Raw genomic sequence first — 25,327 nt, forward strand, 5'->3', positions numbered from 1 at the left:
TGGTAGCTAGATTTCACAGAGTTAGTGTTCTCGGGCGAACCCGACCTGGTAGGGAGAAAACGAAAGTGGATCCTGACCCTTGGATAGTGAGGCTATGCTGGGGCACCGAAATGCCGAAGTTACCTAGCCCAGGGGCTGCAGCTGCATAGGTCTCAAAAGACGTCGGGAATCCTTGTTGCCGGACCAGGAGCCTGGAAGAAAGAAGTTGCTGGCAGGCGACCAGTGAAGAAAGTTCGATGGATCCAAGCCTGGATCGAAGGAAGATGACACCTGAAAGCAGAGGGGACCAAGTTTGTGACTACTAGCCAGTAGTCAGGTGGCACCAGGAGGGCACCGGATGGTAGTCACCTCGACTAGGTGAGTGGGTGACGCTGTGCTCTGCAGATCTCACGGACCAGGAGGCGTTGTCGGCGACCAGGATGGAGGAGCGAGCTGTCCCACGATGGATGAAGCTGTCGGCGTCGCTGGACCCAGGATTGGGCAACAAAGCCTTGGCAAATTCAAGCCCACGCGGTGGACTCAAAATGGCGTCTGGAGTGGACCAGGAGGGTCCGGGGTGCCTCTCTTGAAGAAGGAAGCAAGGGCCAGTCTGGAGCAACCAGACCAGCAGCAGTGATGTCGTCGGGCGTCGTTAAGAAGGCCACAAGCCAGCCGGCTAGTAGCCAAACAACGCGGTGAGCAGGCAAAAGCAGAAGGGCCCCACGCAGATCGTGGAGATGCTGGAGGGCTGATCTTCGGTGCTGGAGCTGCACAGGGTTGGGGCTTCTCGGACCCCAAAGCACTCACCAGTGGAATACTCGGTGGGCTTGTTGCAAAGAAGTCGTGCAGTCTTGGCGATCGTCGGTCCCTCGAGGTCTCGTCGCACTCACGGTTCTCAGCTTGGCTGTAGAGGTGAGTAGAGGTCAGAGGTGCCAGGGAAGCCGGGTCTCGTCGAGCTGGGCAGTCGGATCCCGGAGGAAGGACTTACAGCAGACCGCAGTGTTCTTGATGGTGCCCGCTTGATGCAGGGTGACTACTCCTTAGCCACAAGGGAGAATCTTGAAGAAGAAATCTTGATGTCCTTTCGCAGAAAGTCGTGTCTTGATTCCAAAGATGATCTAATTTGAACAGGGGGCCCGCTCCTATCTTTATACTAAAAAAAGGGGGCTGACCCGGTGACTAGGTCCTGCCTATGGGTGGGACCAGGAAGGGGGTGGTTACACCCCTCTCCCCTGCCGGACTTCCCCAGGCCAGGGGCTGGTGTGCCCCTGGAACTGGTTCTGACCGGCCTATGCGTAGTGAGCACCGGGGTGCCACTCAGCAGTCACCTTCCTGTAAAGCCCTGCCTACCCAGGATACACAAAACCCTGTCTGGGATGGTGCTAGCACCGCCCCTGGCAGGAAACCCTTTGTCCAGGCTCCCCTCGCTGGAAGGACTCCCAGCTGCAGGGGGTCAGACTCGTGTCTGTGGTGGCAGCATCCATTTTGTGGAGCTGAGGCTTCGTTTAACTTTAACCGGGGTTCACAGTTACATACATGTCGTGTCCCTCTAGAAGGGTGGAATGCTAACCCCGTCGCCAGAATTGGCGAGGGGTTAGTATTCCAATTCGTATGACACCTTACTCGACATGTTTTGATAAAGCAATACCAAAGATAGCATTTAACCGCGAGGATTATAATGCACTTAAGAGTATATGGTATGCGATATCATGGAACAGCTATTAGGACTTGGTTCCGCAAGCTGCAGACAGGCTCAGCTCATGCCAGAGCACCATCTCACACGATTCCAAGCACTCTGCCTTCAGGATTGTCAAGGCCTGCCATAGGAGTGACTGATAGGAATCTGTGTGTCCATTTTAGGGTTAGATATAGGTATACTATATCTACAGCAAAGGGTGATTACACGACTTTGCCCCAGCTGTCATGCAGCCAGTTGTGTCAAATTTAGGAGGCCAGCCAGGGGTGGCATAAAACATGCTTCAGCCCCTGGTAGGCCCTGGGTACACCTATGCCCTGAGTTACAGGGTCTGATAAGGTGGCCCAGTACCAATTGGTAGATGCACCTAGGGTACACGTTGTAATTTAGAGAGAGAACAGCCAGGCTGTGGGTCTGATTGGCAGGCCCACAGCCAGAGAAAGTCGTAAACCAGTGAAACAGTAGCAGAAAATCTGGGTGATCATAGGATTGCAGACCCTACTCTCCTACATGACCCCCCCCAAACTTTGGGACAATAAGCTAACCTTGACCAGGTGAGTCTTCTTGTTCTAAGTGGAAATATCTGGAGAGCCCATCGGCATTGCCATGATCAGTACCAGGTCTATGTTCCACTGTAAAGTCCATCCCCTGTAGGGAAATGGACCACCTAAGCAGTTTGGGGTTTTCACCCTTCATCTGATTTAGCCACAAGAGGGGCTTATGGTCGGTCTGAATCTTGAAGTGAGTGCCAAACAAGTATGGCCTCAGCTTCTTCAGGGCCCAAACCACAGCAAAGGCCTCCCTCTCAATAGCTGACCAATTCTTCTCTCTGGGGGGTCAGCCTTCTGCTTATAAAAGCAATGGGCAATTCAGTTGAGATAGAACAGCTCCCACACCCAACTCAGAAGCATCTGTTTGGACAATGAATGGTTTGGAGTAGTCTGGACTCTTAAGGATAGGTGCTGTGCACATGGCCTGCTTTAGGTCATCGAATGCTTTTTGACAGCCTGCTGTCCACTGAACCTTTTTTGGCATTTTCTTACTTGTCAGTTCATTTAATGGAGTCACAATTGATCCATAGTTCCTGACAAACTTTCTGTAGTAACCAGTCAGGCCCAAGAAAGCTCGAACCTGAGTCTGGGTGGTTGGAGGAGCCCAGTCCCTGATTGACTGTATTTTGCTCTCCAGTGGCTGAACCTGGCCTCCACCTACAAGGTGGCCCAGGTACACAACCTGTGTCTGCCCTATCTGGCACTTGGTGGCCTTGATAGTGAGGCCTGCTGCTTGCAGAGCCTCTAACACTTTCCTCAGGTGGACCAGGTGATCCTCCCAGGTGGAGCTAAAGACAGCAATATCATCAAGATATGCTGCAGAGAAGTCATCCAGCCCAGTGAGGACATGATTCACCAACCTTTGGAAGGTGGCAGGTGCATTTTTCAGACCAAAGGGCATTACCACAAATTGATAATGCCCACCAGGGGTTGAAAATGCTGTCTTGGGCTTGGCATCCTCAGCTAATTTGATTTGCCAATACCCAGCTGTCAGGTCAAATGTGCTTAAGTAGTTGGCAGAAGCCAATCTATCTATAAGCTCATCTGCCCTTGGTATTGGGTGGGCACCAGTCTTAGTGACTGCATTGAGACCCCTGTAGTCTACGCAGAACCTCATCTCTCTCTTACCACCCTGGGTGTGAGGTTTTGGCACTAGAACTACTGGACTAGCCCAAGGGCTATCTGAGGGTTCAATGACTCCCAACTCCAACATTTTCTGCACTTCAGTTTTTATGCAGTCTCTAACATGATCAGGCTGCCTGTAGATTTTACTCTTGACTGGCAGGCTGTCACCAGTGTCAACCTCATGGGTACACCAATTGGTCTGACTGGGTGTCAGAGAGAACATATGTCTGAAAGACTGAAGAACCTGTTTACAGTCTTTCTGTTGATGCTCAGAGAGGCTGCCACAAAAGACAACACCATCTACTGACCCATCATCAGGATTCTGAGTGAGCAGGTCTGGGAGAGGGTCACTCTCTTCCTCCTGTCCCTCATCTATGGCCATGAGCAAGCTCATGTCCTTCCTGTCGACATAGGCTTTGAGCCTGTTGACATGGAGCACCCTGTGGGGGCTCCTGGGAGTTCCAAGGTCCACCAGGTAGGTGACCTCTCCCTTTTGCTCAAGAATTGTGTGGGGCCCAGACCATTTGTCTTTGAGTGCTGCTGGGGCCACTGGCTCCAGCACCCACACCTTCTGTCCAGGCTGATAAACAGTCAGGACAGCCTTTTGGTCATGCCAAGCTTTTTGTAGTTCTTGACTGGCCTTAAGGTTTTCAGATGCCTTCTCCATATACTCAGCCATCCTGGAGCAGAGACCAAGTACATAGTCCACTATGCTGGTTGCAGGCTTTTTGAGAGGTCTCTCCCATCCTTCCTTCACCAAGCACAGGGGTCCTCTTACAGGATGCCCATACAAAAGTTCAAAAGGGCTGTAGCCAACCCCCTTCTGTGGGACCTCTCTGTAAGCAAACAGAAGGCAGGGAATCGGGACATCCCATCTACGCCTGAGCTTTTCAGGTAGTCCATGAATCATCCCTTTTAGGGTCCTGTTGAACCTTTCAACAAGCCCATTGCATTGTGGGTGATAAGGTGTGGTGAACTTGTAGTTGACACCACATTCCTTCCACATAGCAGTTAAGTAGCTTGACATGAAGTTTGCACCTCTGTCAGAGACAACCTCCTTAGGGAAGCCCACTCTGGAGAACACTCCAACTAGGGCCCTTGCCACTACAGGTGCTGTAGTGGTCCTAAGTGGAATAGCTTCAGGATACCTGGTGGCATGATCCACTACCACCAGTATAAACTTGTGCCCTGATGCTGTCTGGGGTTCCATTGGTCCAACAATGTCAATCCCCACCCTTTCAAAGGGCACCCCCACCACAGGCATTGGTATAAGGGGGGCCTTTGTGGTGCCACCTGACTTACCACTGGCTTGGCAAGTGACACAGGAGCGACAAAACTCCTTGGTATCCTCATTCATGTGAGGCCAGTGAAAGTGTGAGACAAGCCTGTCCCAAGTCTTTGTCTGGCCTAAGTGACCTGCTAAGGGAATCTCATGGGCCAAGGTAAGGAGGAAACCTCTCTGAGTCAAGGGTACAACCAGCCTCCTGGTCATGCCAGGCTTGGGGTCTCTTGACTCAGTGTACAGGAGTCCATCTTCCCAGTATACCTTGTGGGTACCTGTGGCGTTCCCAGCAGCCTCAGCAGCAGCCTGCTGTCTGAGGGGTTCAAGGGAAGGGCAGTCTAACTGTTCCTTCCCCAGGTCTTCTCTTGAGGGTCCCCCTGAGCCCAGAAATTCAGCTTGATCAAGCTCAAACTCTTTAGGCTCAGTTTCCCTCAATTCCTGTAGGTCAGCCTCCTCAGAGACCTGATCCTCAACCTGGGGCAAGGGGGAAGGCACAGCCTTAACCCTACTGCTCTTCTTCTTGGAAGGTGTCTGGTCCATTGTTCCAGGATCCAGCACCTGTTCAGTGGGGCATTTCCTGACCTGTGACCTGGTCACAGCAAACACATGTGCTGGCAAGCCTAACATTTCCATGTGAGTCCTCTGCTCCACTTCTGACCATTGTGATGACTCCAAATCATTGCCCAACAAACAATCCACTGGGAGGTCTGAGCTAACTACAACCTTCTTTTGGCCAGTTACCCCTCCCCAGGAGAAAGCTACAATTGCCATACTGTGACTGGTAGTGACATTGCTTGCATTGGTCACCAGGAAATCTGTACCTGGCATGATCTGTCCAGGGTCCACAAAGTTAGGTGTCACCATTGTGACACTGGCACAAGTGTCCCTATAGGCCTGAGCCATTTTTCCATTAATGAAAGGTGTCTGTCTGTATTTGCCCAAAGTATTGGGACTTATATCAGGGGACATATCCACATCCCCTGTACAAACAAGGACAGCCTGAGTGAGCGTGCCAACTAAGTTGTCACCCCCCTCAGAACCCAGGGTTAACCCAACTAAACCCTTGGGAGGTGCACTACCACTGCTGACTGTACTAGGGGGCACAGGTGCCTTAGGGGCTGCAGTGGCAGGAGTCTGCCCTCCTCCTTTCTTGGTGCACTCACTAAACCAGTGAGTTTTACTTTTGCAGTATTGGCACCACCTTTTAGATTGGCCTTCTTGATTCTTCTTTTTCTGGGGAGCCTGACCCCCACCCTCTTTGGGTTGTTGGGGACCTGTCGAAGACTTCTGGTCATTTTGTTCCCCCTTAGAATCTTTACCCTTCTGGTCTGCTTTCTTCTGACCACCTTGATTCTGGCCCTGGTTCTGCTTAACTCTTGTTCTGACCCATCTGTCTGCCTTCTTTCCCAATTCTTGGGGAGAGGTCAGATCTGAGTCAACAAGATGCTGATGCAACAACTGGTTCTGACAATTGTTTAAAATTTGTTCTCTCATGATCAAATTATACAATCCTGTGTAATCAGTAACCTTACTGCCCAGCAACCAGCCCTCCAAAGCCTTAGTGGCACAATCTACAAAGTCAGACCAATCTTGAGACTGAGTTTTCTGGGTATCCCTGAACAGCAACCTGTATTGTTCAGTGGTTAGGCCAAACCAATCAATCAGTGTATTTTTCAAGATTTGGTAATTGTTAGCATCCTCCACTCTAGTAGTGAGGAGCTTGTCTCTACCTTTACCTTCAAAGGAGAGCCACAAGATAGCTGGCCACTGACTTTGGGGGACACACTGTACAGTGCAGGCCCTCTCCAAAGCAGTAATCCATTTGTGGATGTCATCCCCTTGTTTAAAGGGGGGCACTATCTTATTCAGGTGCTTTGTATCAAAACTCCTTTCCCTATTGTTAGGTACAATGCTGCCACCAGTGGGGGCTACCCCACTTAACTGTTGCTCTCTAGCAAAGGCAAGCCTCTCTTTGGCCAGGGCAAGTTCTTCCCTTTCAATCCTCAGATTGGCTGCCCTTTCTTTAGCTTCATACACTCTCCTCTGAGGGGAAGTCATCCTCCTCACAAAAGAGTTCTGAGAGCCATTGGTTTGAATGGATCTGCCAGAGCCTCTTGATAGAGACCTGACTCGTCCATTCCCAATGTTAAGCTGGCCTGAGAGGGGTCCCAGGGCTCTCCTAGTACCATTCTCATGCCTGCTTAAGTTGTCCCTAGTTAGCTGACTAACTACTTCTGGGCCTTTGTCTGCCTCATCCCCAGATGTCTCCTGATCATCATCCTCCTCACCTGAGATGGATGAGATCTGGGTCACCCCTGGTTCCTTCTAGGGCTGGCATGTCCCCTTCTGGATGAGAAGAGCTAAGAAGTTTCTCAGCTTTTCTGGCATCATAAGTCTCTAAGAGACCTATCAGAAATGGGATTGTGGGGTTAGACCCCTGTTTTAGCTTCCTGGAGGTACACACTTGTCTCATCTCCTGGAAGCTAAGGGCTGCATATCTAGAAGAGGCCTGTGGAGGGTCCTCAACCACCAGAGGGGTCTCAGTAGACTCTCCGAGGTTAGACATGCTTCTAGTGTGGTGTAAGTGATGCACCTACCTACACTATGTGTTTTCCTACTGATCCCTTGCTAAGAGTTGCAGCCAAGGTGTGCTAAGCCTTGAGGAGCTGCAACAGCTGGTTCAGTAGAACTCAGAGTATTCTAAGCTAAGTTATATGTACCTAAAAGTACTTATGTGATCTTTCAACAAGATATTCTTAGGGTATGTGTGGTAAAACAACAGCAAGCTCAAATCCCACCGCTGCCACCAATGTGAGAAGGTGGCCTGATATGCAGTGCTCACTATTCTAGTGAACACTATGTATCAGTCCAACAACCCTTATTGATGATTGGTTGTAAGTCAACCTTATAGACCAGCTATCCTAGTAGCATGGATACGAGCAGTCTAAGGCTAAAGACTCGAGAGGGCGTGTTAAGCCAGCTGTTTACCACACATATACCCCTTGAACACCAAGTGAAAGGACACCACACAAGTGTTATGAAAATAAACAGTGTATTTATTAAAATCACAACAGCCCTGTACTCTTTATGAGGACAGGGTACTAAGCACAAAACAAAACTCTTACGAAAATACTTAGGTTAGCACAGTATATACAAATGCCCGAGGGGCACGGAAAACCATATACTCTGAAAGTGGAATGCGAAATTACTAGCAGGTAAGTACAGTACTAATAGGCTTTGGAATCGCTAGGACTTGACTATAGAATCGTTAGATTGCTTCTAGGAGACCCAGGGGACTCGGGTGCAGAGTGTGCACTCTCACGCGTGATGCGGGACAAAGTCTATGGTAGCTAGATTTCACAGAGTTAGTGTTCTCGGGCGAACCCGACCTGGTAGGGAGAAAACGAAAGTGGATCCTGACCCTTGGATAGTGAGGCTATGCTGGGGCACCGAAATGCCGAAGTTACCTAGCCCAGGGGCTGCAGCTGCATAGGTCTCAAAAGACGTCGGGAATCCTCGTTGCCGGACCAGGAGCCTGGAAGAAAGAAGTTGCTGGCAGGCGACCAGTGAAGAAAGTTCGATGGATCCAAGCCTGGATCGAAGGAAGATGACACCTGAAAGCAGAGGGGACCAAGTTCGTGACTACTAGCCAGTAGTCAAGTGGCACCAGGTGGGCACCGGATGGTAGTCACCACGACTAGGTGAGTGGGTGACGCTGTGCTCTGCAGATCTCACGGACCAGGAGGCGTTGTCGGCGACCAGGATGGAGGAGCGAGCTGTCCCACGATGGATGAAGCTGTCGGCGTCGCTGGACCCAGGATTGGGCAACAAAGCCTTGGCAAATTCAAGCCCACGCGGTGGACTCAAAATGGCGTCTGGAGTGGACCAGGAGGGTCCGGGGTGCCTCTCTTGAAGAAGGAAGCAAGGGCCAGTCTGGAGCAACCAGACCAGCAGCAGTGATGTCGTCGGGCGTCGTTAAGAAGGCCACAAGCCAGCCGGCTAGTAGCCAAACAACGTGGTGAGCAGGCAAAAGCAGAAGGGCCCCACGCAGATCGTGGAGATGCTGGAGGGCTGATCTTCGGTGCTGGAGCTGCACAGGGTTGGGGCTTCTCGGACCCCAAAGCACTCACCAGTGGAATACTCGGTGGGCTTGTTGCAAAGAAGTCGTGCAGTCTTGGCGATCGTCGGTCCCTCGAGGTCTCGTCGCACTCACGGTTCTCAGCTTGGCTGTGGAGGTGAGTAGAGGTCAGAGGTGCCAGGGAATCCGGGTCTCGTCGAGCTGGGCAGTCGGATTCCGGAGGAAGGACTTACAGCAGACCGCAGTGTTCTTGATGGTGCCCGCTTGATGCAGGGTGACTACTCCTTAGCCACAAGGGAGAATCTTGAAGAAGAAATCTTGATGTCCTTTCGCAGAAAGTCGTGTCTTGATTCCAAAGATGATCTAATTTGAACAGGGGGCCCGCTCCTATCTTTATACTAAAAAAAGGGGGCTGACCCGGTGACTAGGTCCTGCCTATGGGTGGGACCAGGAAGGGGGATGGTAACACCCCTCTCCCCTGCCGGACTTCCCCAGGCCAGGGGCTGGTGTGCCCCTGGAACTGGTTCTGACCGGCCTATGCGTAGTGAGAACCGGGGTGCCACTCAGCAGTCACCTTCCTGTAAAGCCCTGCCTACCCAGGATACACAAAACCCTGTCTGGGATGGTGCTAGCACCCCCCCTGACAGGAAACCCTTTGTCCAGGCTCCCCTCGCTGGAAGGACTCCCAGCTGCAGGGGGTCAGACTCGTGTCTGTGGTGGCAGCATCCATTTTGTGGAGCTGAGGCTTCGTTTAACTTTAACCGGGGTTCACAGTTACATACATGTCGTGTCCCTCTAGAAGGGTGGAATGCTAACCCCGTCGCCAGAATTGGCGAGGGGTTAGTATTCCAATTCGTATGACACCTTACTCGACATGTTTTGATAAAGCAATACCAAAGATAGCATTTAACCGCGAGGATTATAATGCACTTAAGAGTATATGGTATGCGATATCATGGAACAGCTATTAGGACTTGGTTCCGCAAGCTGCAGACAGGCTCAGCTCATGCCAGAGCACCATCTCACACGATTCCAAGCACTCTGCCTTCAGGATTGTCAAGGCCTGCCATAGGAGTGACTGATAGGAATCTGTGTGTCCATTTTAGGGTTAGATATAGGTATACTATATCTACAGCAAAGGGTGATTACACGACTTTGCCCCAGCTGTCATGCAGCCAGTTGTGTCAAATTTAGGAGGCCAGCCAGGGGTGGCATAATACATGCTTCAGCCCCTGGTAGGCCCTGGGTACACCTATGCCCTAAGTTACAGGGTCTGATAAGGTGGCCCAGTACCAATTGGTAGATGCACCTAGGGTACACGTTGTAATTTAGAGAGAGAACAGCCAGGCTGTGGGTCTGATTGGCAGGCCCACAGCCAGAGAAAGTCGTAAACCAGTGAAACAAAAGCAAAAAATCTGGGTGATCATAGGATTGCAGACCCTACTCTCCTACAGTAATGAGGTTTGATTCAGATCCCCATATCATAAGAGGTCCATCTGCAGTGGCCAAATGTTGGTTAAATTATGAGGGTAGTTGACCAGAATAACAGTCAGTATGTGAGTTCTTTATAAGAGGTGAGCCACCATTGATCTTGTCAGTCTGCCCTTGGCCTATCATGCATGCTGAACAAACTGTACTTTGGGTAACTGGCCACTGGTATATCTAGTGTTGTGCATGCTCTGAATGTCTTGGAATGCTTCATTTTGGGGATTATTATATTCAAATGTCTGTCTGGTTTTTTCCCTTTCTTTCGACAGGTCGGATGTACCTCTTCTATGGGAACAAAACCTCTGTTCAGTTTCAGAGTTTCACCCCTACTGTCTCTTACCCTGGAAACTTGCAGAACCATATCCTTTTACTGCTGGATCTCATACTTACGGAAAACCAGGACTGACATGTTTTGTCGTGTTGGTGCTCTCGTCCATGCCTTTTGCTCTCGTCTAACCTGTCTGTTCTCTCTTTTTCATTTCTACCACAGAAATTGTGAAATAGAGTCCAGCAACATTTCAGATTTCACTGATTCAAAATATAGCAGCTGTCTGTTTGTCTCTCTTTTTCACCCCCTCAGGCTCTCTTGCACAATGTCTCACTGCTCACCCATGCTCTATTCCTTTCTGTGTTTGTATTTTCCTTTATCTACCTTCCTATATTTTCCTATTTTACTGCTGTACATCTCTTCCCTCCTCTCTCATTTCCTTGCAAATTCCTTCTTTTTACCTCTCCCATTACTTCCTGTTGGTCTCCTCATGTCTCTTTTTCCCTTCCCCTTGCTTCCCACCCGTCTCCCTCCAGCTTGACTTTTCTTTCTTTCCTCTGACCTTTCTGTACCCCGTTCCTTTCATTTTTAATCTCGATCTCCCTGTGAACCATCTTTTTCTGCCAAGTAAGTTTGCCTTTAACAAACCTGCTCACATCTAAACATCCAGACAAAGCCAGTGGACCCTACTGTAGAAGGAGGGGCTCAGGTGCAGCAGGTCCTAAACATCGAGTGTCTGTCCGACTTTGACGAGGTTCCCCTCATGAACATTAAATTTAGGTAATTGCAGCATGTGACTATAGAATTCTGCAGGAAATCTACCTGTAGCTGAGCATTGACTGTATGTGACCATGGTGTGGTCCGTCTTTAGGTGAGTCTATCTAGAGACCTGTTCAGGTTCTGCTTTAGGATGGCGCTGTATGACTCTGCTCAGAGTGCAGTACTGCTTTTTGTGTGTTTGGTGAAGATGTGGTCTACCTAAGGATGATTTTGCTTAGGGCCCAACACATTTCTTGGTAAGTCTGCATAGGGCCCAATCCATATCTGGTTTGTTTACCTAGAGTTCTTTTGTGCACTGTGTGAGTCTGTACAAGCTAAACACCTGTTCCGAATAGGACATTGAAAAGTCTCGTTCAACACTGGATGTGTCTGCTCAGGGTGTAGTCCACCAATGGAAGAGTCTATCCAGGGTCCATTCCAAATTTGGATGCTCTACCTAGGATCCAGTCCGACTTTCAGTGAATTGGTCCCAAATGCTATTAACCTCCGGGTTAGTCTGCTCTTAGACGGGTCCTCCTGTCGATGAATTTTTCTGTGGCCAGTGCTGCAGTGTTGGTCTGCCTTGCATCTTGTCATCTCTAGGTTTGTCTTCCAAGAATCAGGTTTTGCACTGGGCAAACCTCAACAAATCTACTCACCTACTCGCTGTGACAGGTCAGATTCTATCAGCGCGAGCAGTATTTAGGGTGTACTTCCCCCTTTTTGGCGTGCTGACAAAACAACAGGTTTTCAGTGCACTCACTAAGTGAAGTAGCATTAAAGATGCTTATACATCTTGTTTTTATCTTATCACATTTGTTCTGTGTTCAGAGACAAAGGTCAAAAGTCAATTTACATCTACAAATACTTTTCAGATTAGAAAGTTCCAGGATTTTGTAAAGTGAACTGTCTTGCTAAAGTGCTGTACAAAAAATTTAAAATGAAAGGTTGTAAGATGTCATGTTTTATTCTAACACAGATTTATATAGCTAAAAGGTTAACTGTACAAACATTTAAAAATAAATTTCAGTTGTTAGGAAAGTCTTTGTATTGTAATTCTGTGTGATAAAAAACAATATTTAATAGGATGAACACAAAAGGGAACAGGTTACTTGGTGATGTGCATATGAAAAATCGGTTTGCTGAAACCCAGTTTCCACAGATTAATGTTTATACACTATATAGTTTTATAAGTAAAACTGCATGTTTTTCTTCGAAGAAGTCTTTCCATTCACGAGGTAGGTGACTTCTCCTTACGGTGATAGTGCGCATGAGCATCGACTCCATTGTTAGATTGTTTTTTTCCGCCATCGAGTTCGGATGTGAATTGTTGCGCTCTGGTTCAGCACTGTTTCTTCGGGCCCCCTTCGACGCGCAACTCACTATACTCAACTGTATTTTTTATCAATCTCGTTTGCCACTCTCCGCGTATCGTTTACAGTCGAAAACATTCGATCTGAACATTCGAAGAAGGCCGTTGGGCATATCCGCACCAGAATCTGTAGCAGTCGATGGAACGGACTCCATTCAGGTTCTGTCCAGGGTGTCGCACTTAGTTTCCGCACACCGAATTGCACCAAGTGTGCAACCATTGCCTATCACCGGAAGATGATGAGAAGGACTGCGAAGCGTGTCGGTCGTTTCGATCGAAGAAGACGCTCCGTGACCATCGAGCACTACGTCACGAAATGTACCAGCAAAGCAGTTCCGCGCATGATCTCCTCACAGAAGCGTCCGAACACAAAGAATTACAAGCGCAGGAAGCCGAAATGGAGAAGGAACACATCTCCGTGTCTATAGCCTATTCCAATGCAGAAGACCTCACACCGGGACAACGGATCAGGAGTAAAGAGACTTCCTTCCCCTACCATCTTCTTCATAAAAAGGCTCCAGGCCAAGGTCTGCACCGACAAAAGGTTTTGAGCGCCCCGCCTTCGAACTCTGTGCTGAAACATAAACAACAGCTTTCCGGGTCTACTCCTCCCCATGCCGGTGCCGACCCAAACCCTTCGGTGTCGAAATCCAAACACCTTCTGGTTTCTGTGCTGCTGGTCCACAAACCTAAATCTTCGAAACCGAAACTTTAAACACCAGAACCGGCATCTAAAGAAAGTACTTCAAATAAAGAGCCTCGGACTGATATACCATCTTCGGATCTGAAACAGGAGATTGTGATTAATCCAGAAACTGGACAAATTCATGCCAAACTTTCTGAGAAAAGGAAAATGGGCTTACAAGAAGACTACCACATTCCTCTAAAAAGGAAACATGTGGGTACTAATCCTTCTCCAACCATTGATCCAAATGTACTCATTACACCTTCACATTCTCCTCCACCAACATCACCTGACCCCCAGGATACAGGGGATGATGATATAGATGACTACAAACCACAGGATACTGACCCATAGGATAGAAGATTGGACCGTCGACGGAATCGTCGTCAAGACCGTCATCAGTATCATGCTGGAAACTGTAGAGGTCGACGACATCGCAACCATCATCGTCGTTGTACTTGTCGACGTCGAGGTACTCGTCATCGTTGACGACATGGAAACTGTACCTCAGGTTTCAGCGTCGACGAGCCCGTCGACGGAGCTGAAATTGACGTCGGTTGATTCTTTGATGCCGTCGTTGATGTACCTGATGCTGTCGTCGTTGACGGGCGGATTTTCTTGTCAGCTTTCCCCTCATGCAGGACGGAAGCTGGTGTTTTGAACAGTTTTGGCTTCTCAGAAGGTGGAGGTGAAACCGAAGGCCCATGGCTCGCCTTCTTAATAGAATGTGCCTCAGAAACCAGTCCTTCCCTCTCCTTTACACCTCGGTCAGGAGATTTGATGGGACTGCGCCTGTCAGACCTTTCAGAGGTCTTTTGTAAGGCTTTGGCAGGGGGGTTAGAAGAAGTTGAAGGTAAAGACCTACCCCTTTTTTGAGATCTCCTGGAAAATGTCGCAGAGGAGGCATCATCACGATCACTAGATACCGGGTCTTTCCGTGACTTTAACTTTTGCAACCAGGTGAGCAAACATCCCACACGGTCTCTCAAGGTCTTTGAAGAGAAGGTCCGACAGATCTTGCAGTCGGTGGCCTTGTGGTCAGGGTACAAACAATGAATACAGTCCTTATGTTTGTCCTCCACATGAAGCCTCTTTTTTGAACAAGTAGCACAGGCTTTGAATAAAGCCTTCTTCTCCTTGTCAGACATCCTGAAGAACGCTGAAGAGAAACAGTTGAAACACAGTTGAAAAAACCGAAGTTGAAGAGAAATCTACTCAGTGAGACTCGGTGGAGACTCCCTTGCACAACGTAGGGTAGAAAATCTGAGGTTCTGAGGTTCTCTCAGGAGGGTTCTATGGGGTGAGGCTAATCTGATTGGTTGTTGTATTATTTTGGTCTCTTTTACAAAAAGAGGTGGATATGCTATAAAATGAGATGAGGCCTAAGCCTTCTTTTCTCTTTTGTACCTACTGCTATAGTATTTTTAATGTACTGAATCTCCCATTCCGACGACGGGGAATGATACAAGCTATGGGAATCTATGAAAGTTACCAATACTGGAGAACCAAAGTTACAGGTAAGTAACTTGTTTTCTTCCCCCTAGAGCACACTCTACACGCAAAGTGGGGGCTTCTATGGCATTCTTAGGAAATATACCCATAGACGACATATGCAAAGCTGCAACATGGTCTAAACCTCACACATTCACAAAACACTACTGTGTAGATGTGTTAGCAAGACAACAAGCTAGAGTGGGCCAGGAAGATTTACCTTAACTATTTCAGACCACTGCAACAGGTTAGCCACCGCTTTGGGAGATAACTGCTTTATAGTCTATGCACAGCATATGGTCTACAGCTTATATGACTTGAACAGAAAATGCTACTTACCCAGTATGCATCTGTTCTTGGCATATAGAGCTGTAGAGTCATATGCGCCCGCCCGCCTCCCCGGGTACCTATACATTTTGCAGTAACATCTCACTTAGATACATACATTCATGGACATCTCCTTTTTACTACTTTTACTAACCCCATTATCACCCTCTGCGGGTAAACAATCTAACAATGGAGTCGATGCCCATGTGCAAACTTCCGGACCCAACACCAGATGGTGATCTATACACAGCATATTACTCTACAGCTGTATATGCCAAGAACAGATGCATACTGATTAAGTAGCATTTTCTTTTTCTGCTTTCACTCAATGCTTCTTACATATGACAAGCAAAAGAAAGACCCTTTATATTGTGCAGATTTGTGCCTTTCAGAATGTCTTCTTTTTATGTTAAGTGCCTGTCTAGTGTGAGAAAGAATACTGCTTTGGATTCTCACCAATTCTGTGGAGTGTCAGACTCCTCTCGATCTGTAAAGGGTTGTAACTTTTATTAAAAATAAATGTCAAAGAGGGCTGAGACAAATGAGAGGTTATAAAACTCTGTGGCATGCTGGAAGTTCTAAGGTCAAAGGAGAAGAAAATAGTTAAAAAGCTCTCCAGGAAACACTGTGTTGGAGACATATGAGCTGCAGATTACACACTATGCATAGATGGCCACCTAGTGTTGGGCCCGGATGTTTGCAGTTTGTTTTGTTGTAGAAAAGTCTTTGGGAGTCACGGGATAGGTGACTCCTCCTCAGGATGATACTGCGCATGGGTATCGGCTCCATCCCCAGATTGTTTTTTTCCGCCACCGGGCTCGGATGTGTTTTCGGTGCTCCGTGTTGAAACCGATATCCTTCGGCGAGCAATCCTCACCAGCTTGCAAAACTTAGTTTCGAACGCTTTTCCAGTCGACGCTACTCTTCAACATCAAGGATCTCAATTCTGGTCGTCGGCCTTCGGGCCTAACTAGGTCTCGACTCCAGCTCATGGAAAGGACGCCATTTAAAAAGTGTCCTCAATGTGGGTCGAAGTTTCCCCACACCGACCTTCATGAGGTGTGTAACCTCTGCCTCTCTCCGGAGCACGAGGCGAAAGACTGTTCAGCTGGTGCCTCTTTCCGCTCCAAAAAGACTATCCGGGACCGAAGAGCGAGGAGAACAATGGCTCAAAGATCTTCAGCTCCGATTCCGGACGACATCTTCGAGGAAGGCGTCAACGTCCCAGAACAGCACGACGTCGACAGCAGCTCCGAGGCAGAAGGTTCCGATGTCGAGGACATCACTCCAGTGCAGCAGGTCGTAAGTAAGACCGTCGACCCCGACCCTTCCTCGACACAGAAGGCCCCGGTCACACCCTCGCCCTCGGGTGCACACCGTCACTCCGCTTCTACTGCCCCACCTTCGGGCCCTGCTAAGAAGCCAATTAAGCCTTCAGGCGACTTGAGCTCGAGTCGACTTTCACACGGTGCCGGCCCCACCTTTTCCCGCACCAAAAAAGACAACGGCACCAACATCCAAACCATCGGCACCGAAACATGCCACTACTCCTTCGGCACCGAAACCCAGGTCGGAACTAAGCAAACCCGCTTCGGATTCCAGAGAAATCGCCGGAAGCGAAAAAGTCATCAGATCCGAAAAAGTCATCGGATCCAAAAACCATACCGGAACCGAAAAAATCCTCGGAACCGAAAAAATCCTCGGAAACAAAAAAAGCTTTGGAGCCGAAAAAGACTGCTGCTTCCCCAGTGAAAGAAATTGCCAAGAAACCAAAACAAGCCATTTCGGTGCCCAAGCCTTCCTCCGCACCAAAAGATCAACCCCCTGCAGAGGATTTACCCTATCCAGACCCTGCTCAAAAGACTCTAGCTAAGGATCCAATCACTGGACACTTAATTTTGGCTTCAAAAAGGCGACCACTGGACACACCAGCTCCAGCTCCGCATTCTAAGAAGAAGCACATGGCTACCTCACCCTTAAGACTGCCTTCCCCTTCTCTTTCACCTGTACCATCACCACATCCTCCCATACCACAGCATTCCCCAGCATCCTCTATCAGACCAGACCTGGATGATAGCTCTGATGATATGAGAGGTAACATACCTGATCCAGCCACACCCACAGGATCCCCTGACCCGTGGGATGATGATACCACCCCAGATGTCCCAAATGTCCCTCCGGATGACATATACCCCTTAAGTCCTTCCCCGCCAGAGGACACTATAGGGTTTAATTAATTAATTCACAGGGCTGCACATTATCATGGGGTAGACATACATAACAGACCCTGTTGAGGAAGACTTCCTAATGGATACATTTGATAATGCACAAAGGTCCTCATCCATTTTACCAATGCTTAAAGGCGTGATCAAGCATGCCCTTGAAGTCTTTAAGGACCCAGTCAGAACTCGGGTCATTACCCCTCGTATAGAGAAAAAATATAAAGCTGCCCCCTCAGACCCAGCATATATTAAAGGCTCAGTACCACTAGACTCACTTGTAGTTTCCAACGCACGCAAGAGAGCAAACTCACAAACATCAGGTGAGGCTGCACCACCAGATAAGGAGTCTAAGCTTCTTGACGCATCAGGGAAAAGAACAGCGTCTCAAGCAGCAAACATGTGGCGTATCGCCAATACACAGGCATTACTAGCCAGATATGACAGGGCACATTACGATGAGCTAGAGTCATTAATGAGGCACCTCCCTAACAAGTACAAGGATAGAGCAAACAAGCTTATCCAAGAGGGGAAAAACATCACAAACACCTCTATTCGGTGTGCCCTCGATGCAGCAGATACTGCCTCTAGGGCAGTTAACATCAGCGTTTTACTACATAGACACGCCTGGCTACGTATATCTGAAAGAGACACGTTAGTGATAGATTCCTTACCTTAGAATATCCCCAGGCGTCCGACTGGATCCGGAAAGTTTTGCGTAGCAGTACCCTTGCGCGTCGGTAGGCGTCGTCTGCGGCTCCGCGTCCGTCGTCGGCGTCGTGGGCGCCGTGATGACGTCGTCGGAGTACTTAGACGCCGCCTCCGCGTGCTGACGTCAGTTCTTCTTTTTTCCGCTCCAGCCAGCGCAGATCTGGAAAGAGCAGTACTCTAGTCAATTTTTGACTAAGTTTTTTTGAGATCTTTTTGATCCTTTTCGGTCTTTACGACTCCGACGGTGCCGTTAGGGATGCCCGGATTCAAGAATTGCGAGGAGTGCGACCGTACCATGTCGGTTACGGATCCCCACCGCCAGTGCTTGATATGTTTAGGCGTCGACCATGACGACGAGGCCTGCCCCGACTGTCGGGCCCTTTCGAGAAAGGCCAGGCGGGAGCGGTCCCGCAGGCGACTCGAAATCCGCCAGTCGGCCCCGCGCCGTGTGAGGTCCCAGTCCCGGTCCCACGGGAGGTCGAGGGACAGGTCGCGGGGACGGAGCCGTCACAGCGCCGGGAGTCGGCGCCACTCCTCCGGGTCCAAGTCGTCAGGTAAGAAGCATAAGAAGTCGAAGAGACATCATCGCTCTTCCGACTCCCCCCGACGCTCGCGCGATGCGGCCGGGGGTTCGGGTGACACCGCCCACGCGGCTCCTCGGGAGTCGCGGGCGCCGCGTCCGGCCCCATACCCCCCGGTCCCTGGGCGATCCCGACGGTCCCTGGGCGATCCCTCGGGCACGGCGCCGCAGGATGCAGCGGCCCCGGCGTCGTCGGTGCCTTCGGGCCCGGCGCCGCAGGGTGCCGCTGGACCCCCGTCGGGCGATGGACCGTCCACGGTGGACCTTACGACCCCCCCGGGGTCGGTCCGTATGGTGTCCCCTCTGGCGTCGTCCTCGGGCGGCGCCGGCCCCGATGCCTCCTCTCACTGGGTTCCGACGTCGGGACGACGTCTACCGACGCCGCTCTCGACGCCGTGCGGAGAATTTCAATTCTATGAACCCACCTCATTTGCTTATGACCCTGAATCCCAGGAGATGGGGGAAGAGGAGGATTGGGAGGGGTCTGAGGACCCTCTGACAAGGGAATGTCAGTCTTCCATGGACTGGACAGGAGACCTTGGGGAGGCCAGTGGCCTGGACACCTCTCCAGACACTGGATTCGTCTCTCCTCCTACCGTGGCTTCGGAGGAGGGCGCTACTTATAGTGTGGTGCTGATGAGGGCTGCTAAGGCCCTGGGCCTTGAGCTCCCCGTCGCGGCTGTGAAGACTAACCTCCTCACTGAGGTCCTTAAGCCGCAGTCATGCTCCGTGGAGCCTCTGCTGCCGTTTAATGAGGCCTTGACAGACGTTCTTATGGGCACTTGGTCCAGGCCCGCTACAGGTTCGCCTGTAGATAGGAACGTGGCCAGACGCCACCACCCGGCCCCGGGCGACCCTTGTTTCCTGTCCACCCACTCCACCCCCGAGAGTCTGGTTATCCAAGCCTCTAACTCCCAGACCGCCTTCCCGACGGCTCCTCCCGATCGGGAATCCAAGAGGTACGAGGCCTATGGCAAAAAGGTGTTCTCGTCCCTTAGCTTGGGACTGCGGTCTTCCAACACCGCATGCCTCTTGGGCCGTTACACCCACTCCCTGTGGGAAACGGTGGCGGAAGTGCTGCCAGAGTGTCCGTTGGAGGTACGGGCCAAACTCGGCCAAGCCCTACTGGAGGGCGGGACGCAGCGAAGTATAACATCAGGTGCGGATTGGATACTACTGACTCGCTAGGCAGAGCGATGGCTACGACGGTGGCGATACGACGCCACGCCTGGCTGAGATCCGCCAACTTCTCGGCAGACGTCCAGAATACACTCATGGACATGCCGTTCGATGGCCGTCGCCTCTTTGGCGACAAGGCAGATCACGCGCTTGAGCGCTTTAAGGACTCCAGGGCTACGGCCAAGTCCTTGGGCCTCTCGGCCCCGCGCCAGCAAATGAGTGCCTTTCGTCCCTTTCGTGGCCAAGGAAGGGGCGCCCCCACACGTGCCGCCAGCCAATCGCCGCAAACTGTCGTCCAGCGCGGCGGCGGCCGTGGAAACCGCCGTGTAGGCGGCCGGGGAAACAGGCGGAACCAGTCCACACCTTCGGACAGGTGGGTGCTGCAGATCGTCCGACGGGGCTACTCCCTCCCCTTCAAGACGACCCCTCAAGCCATGCCACCGCAACACCACCGCGTATCGTGGGATCACTTGCGGCTCCTGCAGGAGGAAGTTTCGGCCCTCTTGGCCAAGGCGGCCATCAAGTCAAGTCAAGTCAATAAATTTATATAGCGCGCTACATACCCAAAGGGTCTCAAGGCGCTTGGGGAAGGGTGGGGAATTACTTGTCAAATATCCACGTTTTAAGTTGCTTTCTGAATGCTAGGTGGTTCTGAGTAAGGCGAAGGTGAGTGGGAAGTGAGTTCCAGGTCTTAGCTGCCAGGTAGGAGAAGGATCTACCTCCCATGGTGGTTTTGTTGATGCGAGGTACAGTGGCAAGGGCTTGGTTGGCGGATCGTAGCTGGCGGGAAGGGGTGTAGAAGGATAGTCTTGTGTTGAGGCATTCGGGTCCGATTTCGTAGAGCGCTTTGTGTGCGTGGGTTAGGAGCCGGAAAGTAATCCTTTTATTGACGGGGAGCCAGTGGAGGTTTTTCAGGTGTCCCGAGATGTGATCTTTACGCGGGATGTCTAGTATAAGCCTGGCTGAAGCATTCTGGATGCGTTGGAGTTTTTTCTGGAGTTTTGCGGTGGTACCGGCGTAGAGGGTGTTTCCGTAGTCCAGACGGCTCGTGACCAGAGCGTGGGTGACTGTCTTTCTAGTTTCGGTGGGGATCCAACGAAATGTTTTTTTGAGCATGCGAAGAATGTTGAAGCAAGATGAAGAGACGGCGTTGACTTGTCTTTTCATTGAGAGTGAGGAATCCAGGATGACGCCCAGGTTCCGTGCGTGGTCCGTCGGGATGGGTGCTTTTCCAAGGGCCTCTGGCCACCAAGAGTCATCCCAGGCGGAAGGGGAGGTGCCTAGGATGAGGACTTCTGTTTTGTCTGAGTTCAGTTTCAGACGGCTATGCTTCATCCATTCGGCTACTTCTTTCATTCCTTCATGTAGGTTGGTTTTGGCGGTGTTAGGGTCTTTGGTGAGTGAAAGGATCAGTTGAGTGTCATCAGCGTAGGAGATGATGTTGAGGTTATGTTGGCGTGCGATGGCCGCGAGGGGGCTCATGTATACGTTGAAGAGGGTGGGGCTGAGTGAAGATCCTTGTGGTACGCCGCAGATGACTTCAGTGGCCTCTGACTTGAATGGTGGGAGGCGCACTCTCTGGGTTCTTCCGGTGAGGAACGAGGTGATCCAATCCAGTGCTTTTCCTTGGATTCCGATGTTTCTGAGGCGTTGTAGAAGGGTGCTATGGCAGACCGTGTCGAAGGCTGCGGAGAGGTCGAGGAGGATGAGGGCGACTGTGTCTCCATTGTCCAGTAGAGTTCGAATGTCGTCTGTTGCTGCGATGAGGGCGGTTTCCGTGCTGTGCTTGGCTCGGAAGCCGGACTGTGAGGAGTCGAGGGATTTGTTGGTTTCGAGGAATGCAGCGAGCTGGTTGTTGACCGCTTTCTCGATGACTTTGGCCGGGAATGGAAGGAGTGAGATAGGGCGGTAGTTTTTGAGTTCGGTGGGGTCAGCTGTGGGTTTCTTCAGGAGGGCGCTGAGTTCGGCATCTTTCCAGCTTTCCGGGAAGGTTGCAGAGTTGAGGGAGCAGTTGATGACGTCTCGGAGGTGCGGTGCTATAATGGAGTCTGCTTTGTTGAAGATGTGGTGAGGGCATGGGTCTGTGGGGGATCCTGAGTGGATGGAGTTCATCAGACGGATGGTGTCCTCAGAGGAGATTGGCTTCCAGTCATTGAGGATGTTCAGGGGGGGTGGGGGTCCTGCAGGGGGTTGGGTGTGTTGGTCTTCGGGTCGGTTGTCGAAGCTGTTGTGGATGTCAGCAATTTTGTTGTGAAAGAATGAGGCTAGGGAATTGCAGAGGGCTTGAGAGGGGGTGATGTCGTTGGAGTTGGCTGAGGGGTTGGTGAATTCCTTGACGATGTTGAATAATTCCTTGCTGTTGTGGGCGTTGTTATCTAGTCGGTCCTTGAAGGCGGCTTTCTTGGCATTCCGGATCAGTCGGTGGTGTATGCGGGTGGCGTTTTTGAAGGCGTCCTTGGTGTTGGTGGTTGGGTCTTTTTTCCAGGCCTTCTCAAGGGAGCGACAGAGTTTCTTGGATTTCTTAAGATCATCGTTGAACCAGGAGGCCTTCTTGCTGCCTAGTTTGATTTGTCGTTTTTTCAGTGGTGCTAGGATGTCGGCGCTGTTGGATAACCATTGGGTGAGGTTGGTGGCTGCTTGGTCGGGGTTTGAAGAGTGGGCTGGGGGGTTTAGAAGAAGCGATGAGGAGATCTGGTCGATGGTGATTTTGTTCCAGTTTCTTAGCAGAGTGGGTTGGGGGTGGTTGTTGAATGTGGGCTTGTTGTAGGTAAAGTGAACGCAGCTGTGGTCAGTCCAAAGGAGAGCTGTGGAGTGGCTGAAGGAGACATGTTTGCTGGAGGTGAAGATAGGGTCGAGTGTGTGACCAGCGATGTGGGTGGGGGTGGTGACAAGTTGTTTAAGTCCGAGGTTGGCGAGGTTGTCCAAGATGGTGATGGTGTTGCGGTCGTTGTTCTTTTCAAGGTGAAAGTTGAGGTCTCCCAGAAAGCTGTATTCCTCGGAGGGGAGCGCGTGTGGGGTGATGAAGTCCGTGATGTCTTCACTAAATTGTGCGCGGGGTCCTGGTGGCCTGAAAAGGAGGGTGCCTCTGAGTGTGGTCTTGGGGTCGATGTGGATCTGGAAGTGAAGGTGTTCAGTGTTGGCGAGATCGGTGTCTGAGCTGGTAGAGATGCGGATGTATTTCTTATGGGCGATAGCGATGCCTCCACCTGTGTGGCCGGTGCGGTCCTTGCGGATGATCTTATAGCCTTCCGGGATGGCAATGGTGATGTCTGGGGCTGATGTGGCGTTCATCCATGTTTCTGTTAGGAAGGCGACGTCCGGAGAGATGGTGTCTAGTAGATTCCAGAGGTCAATGGCGTGCCTGTGGACCGAGCGGGTGTTGAGCAGTATGCATTTAAGGTGGTTGGGGTCAGATATCTGTTGTGTGTTCGTAGCTGAGGAGTTGTTCTTGGTGCTGTCGAACTTGCAGGAGTAGCAGGAGAAGGGTCCATGGGTGTGTCCAGGAGCGGCTTGGACGCAGTTGGGGGAGCGGCCGGGGTTAAGGGCTAGGAGGGTGGTGGCATCGTAAGTAATGCGGGAGGGGTGGACATTGCGAGGACCAGGGGCTCTGGCGCTGGGCGCGGTCCAGGCGCGGACGGGAGTAGACGGGCTTACCTTTGGCGCACCTTCCGCGCGAATGGGGCGCGGTCGCTGCGCGTGAACGCTGCGCGCGGGAGCAACTGTCATAAGAGGTTGTGGAGGGGGGAGGGGCGAGGGAGGATAAGATGGGAGGCGGTTGCGTGGTGGAGGGGGCGGTCTCAGGGCAGAACAACAACAACAGAAGCATCGAGCGCGTTCCTGGGCCAGGAGTAGGACGTGGTTGCTACTCCCACTACTTTCTGGTACCCAAGAAGGGCAAAGGTGGCCTACGCCCTATCTTGGACCTGAGGAACGTCAACGGCTTCCTCCGGAAGGAGAAGTTCAAAATGCTGACACTGGCTCAGGTCTTGACTGCCCTAGACCCAGGAGACTGGATGGTAGCGTTGGACTTGCAGGATGCGTATTTCCACATCCCCGTCCTGCCGCCCCACCGGCGTTACCTGCGGTTCACGGTAGGCCTCGAGCACTTTCAGTTTACCGTGCTCCCCTTCGGCCTTACCAGCGCCCCACGGGTGTTCACGAAGGTGATGGCGGTGGTCGCAGCTCACCTGCGCAGGTTAGGGGTTTCAGTCTTCCCCTACCTAGACGACTGGTTGTTGAAGGCGGGCTCGCCCCAGGCAGTCGTCAACCACCTCCAGACTACGGCGGATCTCCTGCACAGGCTGGGATTTTCCATCAATGTGCCGAAGTCACACCTGTGCCCCTCTCAGAAGCTCCTTTTCATCGGAGCGGTTCTCGACTCGGCGCAGTTTCGGGTTTACCCGCCCGAACAGCGAGTCCGGGATATACAGGCCCTGATTCCGATCTTCAGGCCGTTATCCCGGGTTTCGGTCAGGTTGACGCTGCGGCTTCTGGGGCTGATGGCCTCCTGCATCCTTCTGGTGCATCACGCACGGTGGCGGATGCGGGCTCTGCAGTGGGACCTGAAGTTTCAGTGGGCCCAGCACCGGGGCAACCTTTCCGACCATGTCCTGATCTCGGAGGGCACTGCGAGACAGCTGCAGTGGTGGCTCAAGGACCGCGATTGGGTCAACGGCAGATCCCTCTCCCTTCCCCAACCGGAGCACGTAGTTGTGACGGACGCGTCTCTCCAGGGCTGGGGTGGCCACTTGGGAGAGGCGGAGATCAGAGGACTCTGGTCTCCGGCGGAGTCCCGGCTCCATATCAATCTGTTGGAGCTGCGGGCGATTCGTCTGGCACTGAAAGCATTCCTCCCGTCTGTCCGAGGGAGTGCAGTGCAGGTGTTCACGGACAACACCACCGCCATGTGGTACTGCAACAAACAGGGCGGTGTGGGGTCGTGGACCCTATGCCAGGAGGCTCTGCGCCTCTGGCAATGGCTGGAACATCAGGGCGTGACTCTGGTGGTTCAACACCTGGCAGGTTCTCTGAACGCCAGGGCGGACGAACTCAGCCGTCGGTGCTCGATGGATCACGAATGGCGTCTGAACTCGGACGTGGCGCAAGACCTCTTTCTGCGTTGGGGAGAGCCTTGGTTAGATCTATTCGCCACCGAAGAGAACGCGCAATGTCTTCGGTTCTGCGCGTTGGAATTTCCAAGGCGGCACTCGCTCAGAGACGCTTTTCGTCGCGAGTGGAGCTGCGGTCTGTTGTACGCCTTTCCGCCTATACCTCTTCTGCCCAGAGTGCTGAAGAAGATCAAGCGCGACCGGGCACAAGTCATCCTTGTGGCTCCGGACTGGGCACGAAGGTTCTGGTATCCCGAGCTACTCAGTATGTCAGTCGATCCCCCGGTTTGTCTGCCTCTTCAGGATGACCTTCTGTCGCAGCAGCAGGGGACGGTCCTCGACCCGAACCTGTCCAGTCTCCACCTCCATGCATGGAGATTGAGCGGCGGCAGTTGAGGCCATTTGACTTGCCCCCTGAAGTTTGCAACA

The 25,327-nt window shown here is 51.5% G+C and overlaps 1 protein-coding gene across 4 annotated transcripts in view; it reads left to right on the plus strand.

The window, feature by feature from the left end:
* LOC147701483 (AP-2 complex subunit alpha-1) overlaps window positions 1-25,327 on the plus strand; it is a 323,652-nt gene that overhangs the window by 234,033 nt on the left and 64,292 nt on the right. For 3 of the 4 annotated variants that reach the window (XM_086930156.1, XM_086930157.1, XM_086930158.1), the window contains 2 exons: window positions 10,469-10,557; window positions 11,123-11,247. In XM_086930156.1, coding sequence (XP_086786282.1) covers window positions 10,469-10,557; window positions 11,123-11,247 — 214 coding nt within the window. Of the gene's footprint in view, window positions 1-10,468; window positions 10,559-11,122; window positions 11,248-25,327 lie in introns of all 4 variants that reach the window. The other variant, XR_015297469.1, reaches the window with a different exon arrangement.

Source organism: Lissotriton vulgaris, chromosome 7 (genome assembly GCF_964263255.1).
Source record: "Lissotriton vulgaris chromosome 7, aLisVul1.2, whole genome shotgun sequence".
Lineage (NCBI taxonomy): Eukaryota > Metazoa > Chordata > Amphibia > Caudata > Salamandridae > Lissotriton > Lissotriton vulgaris.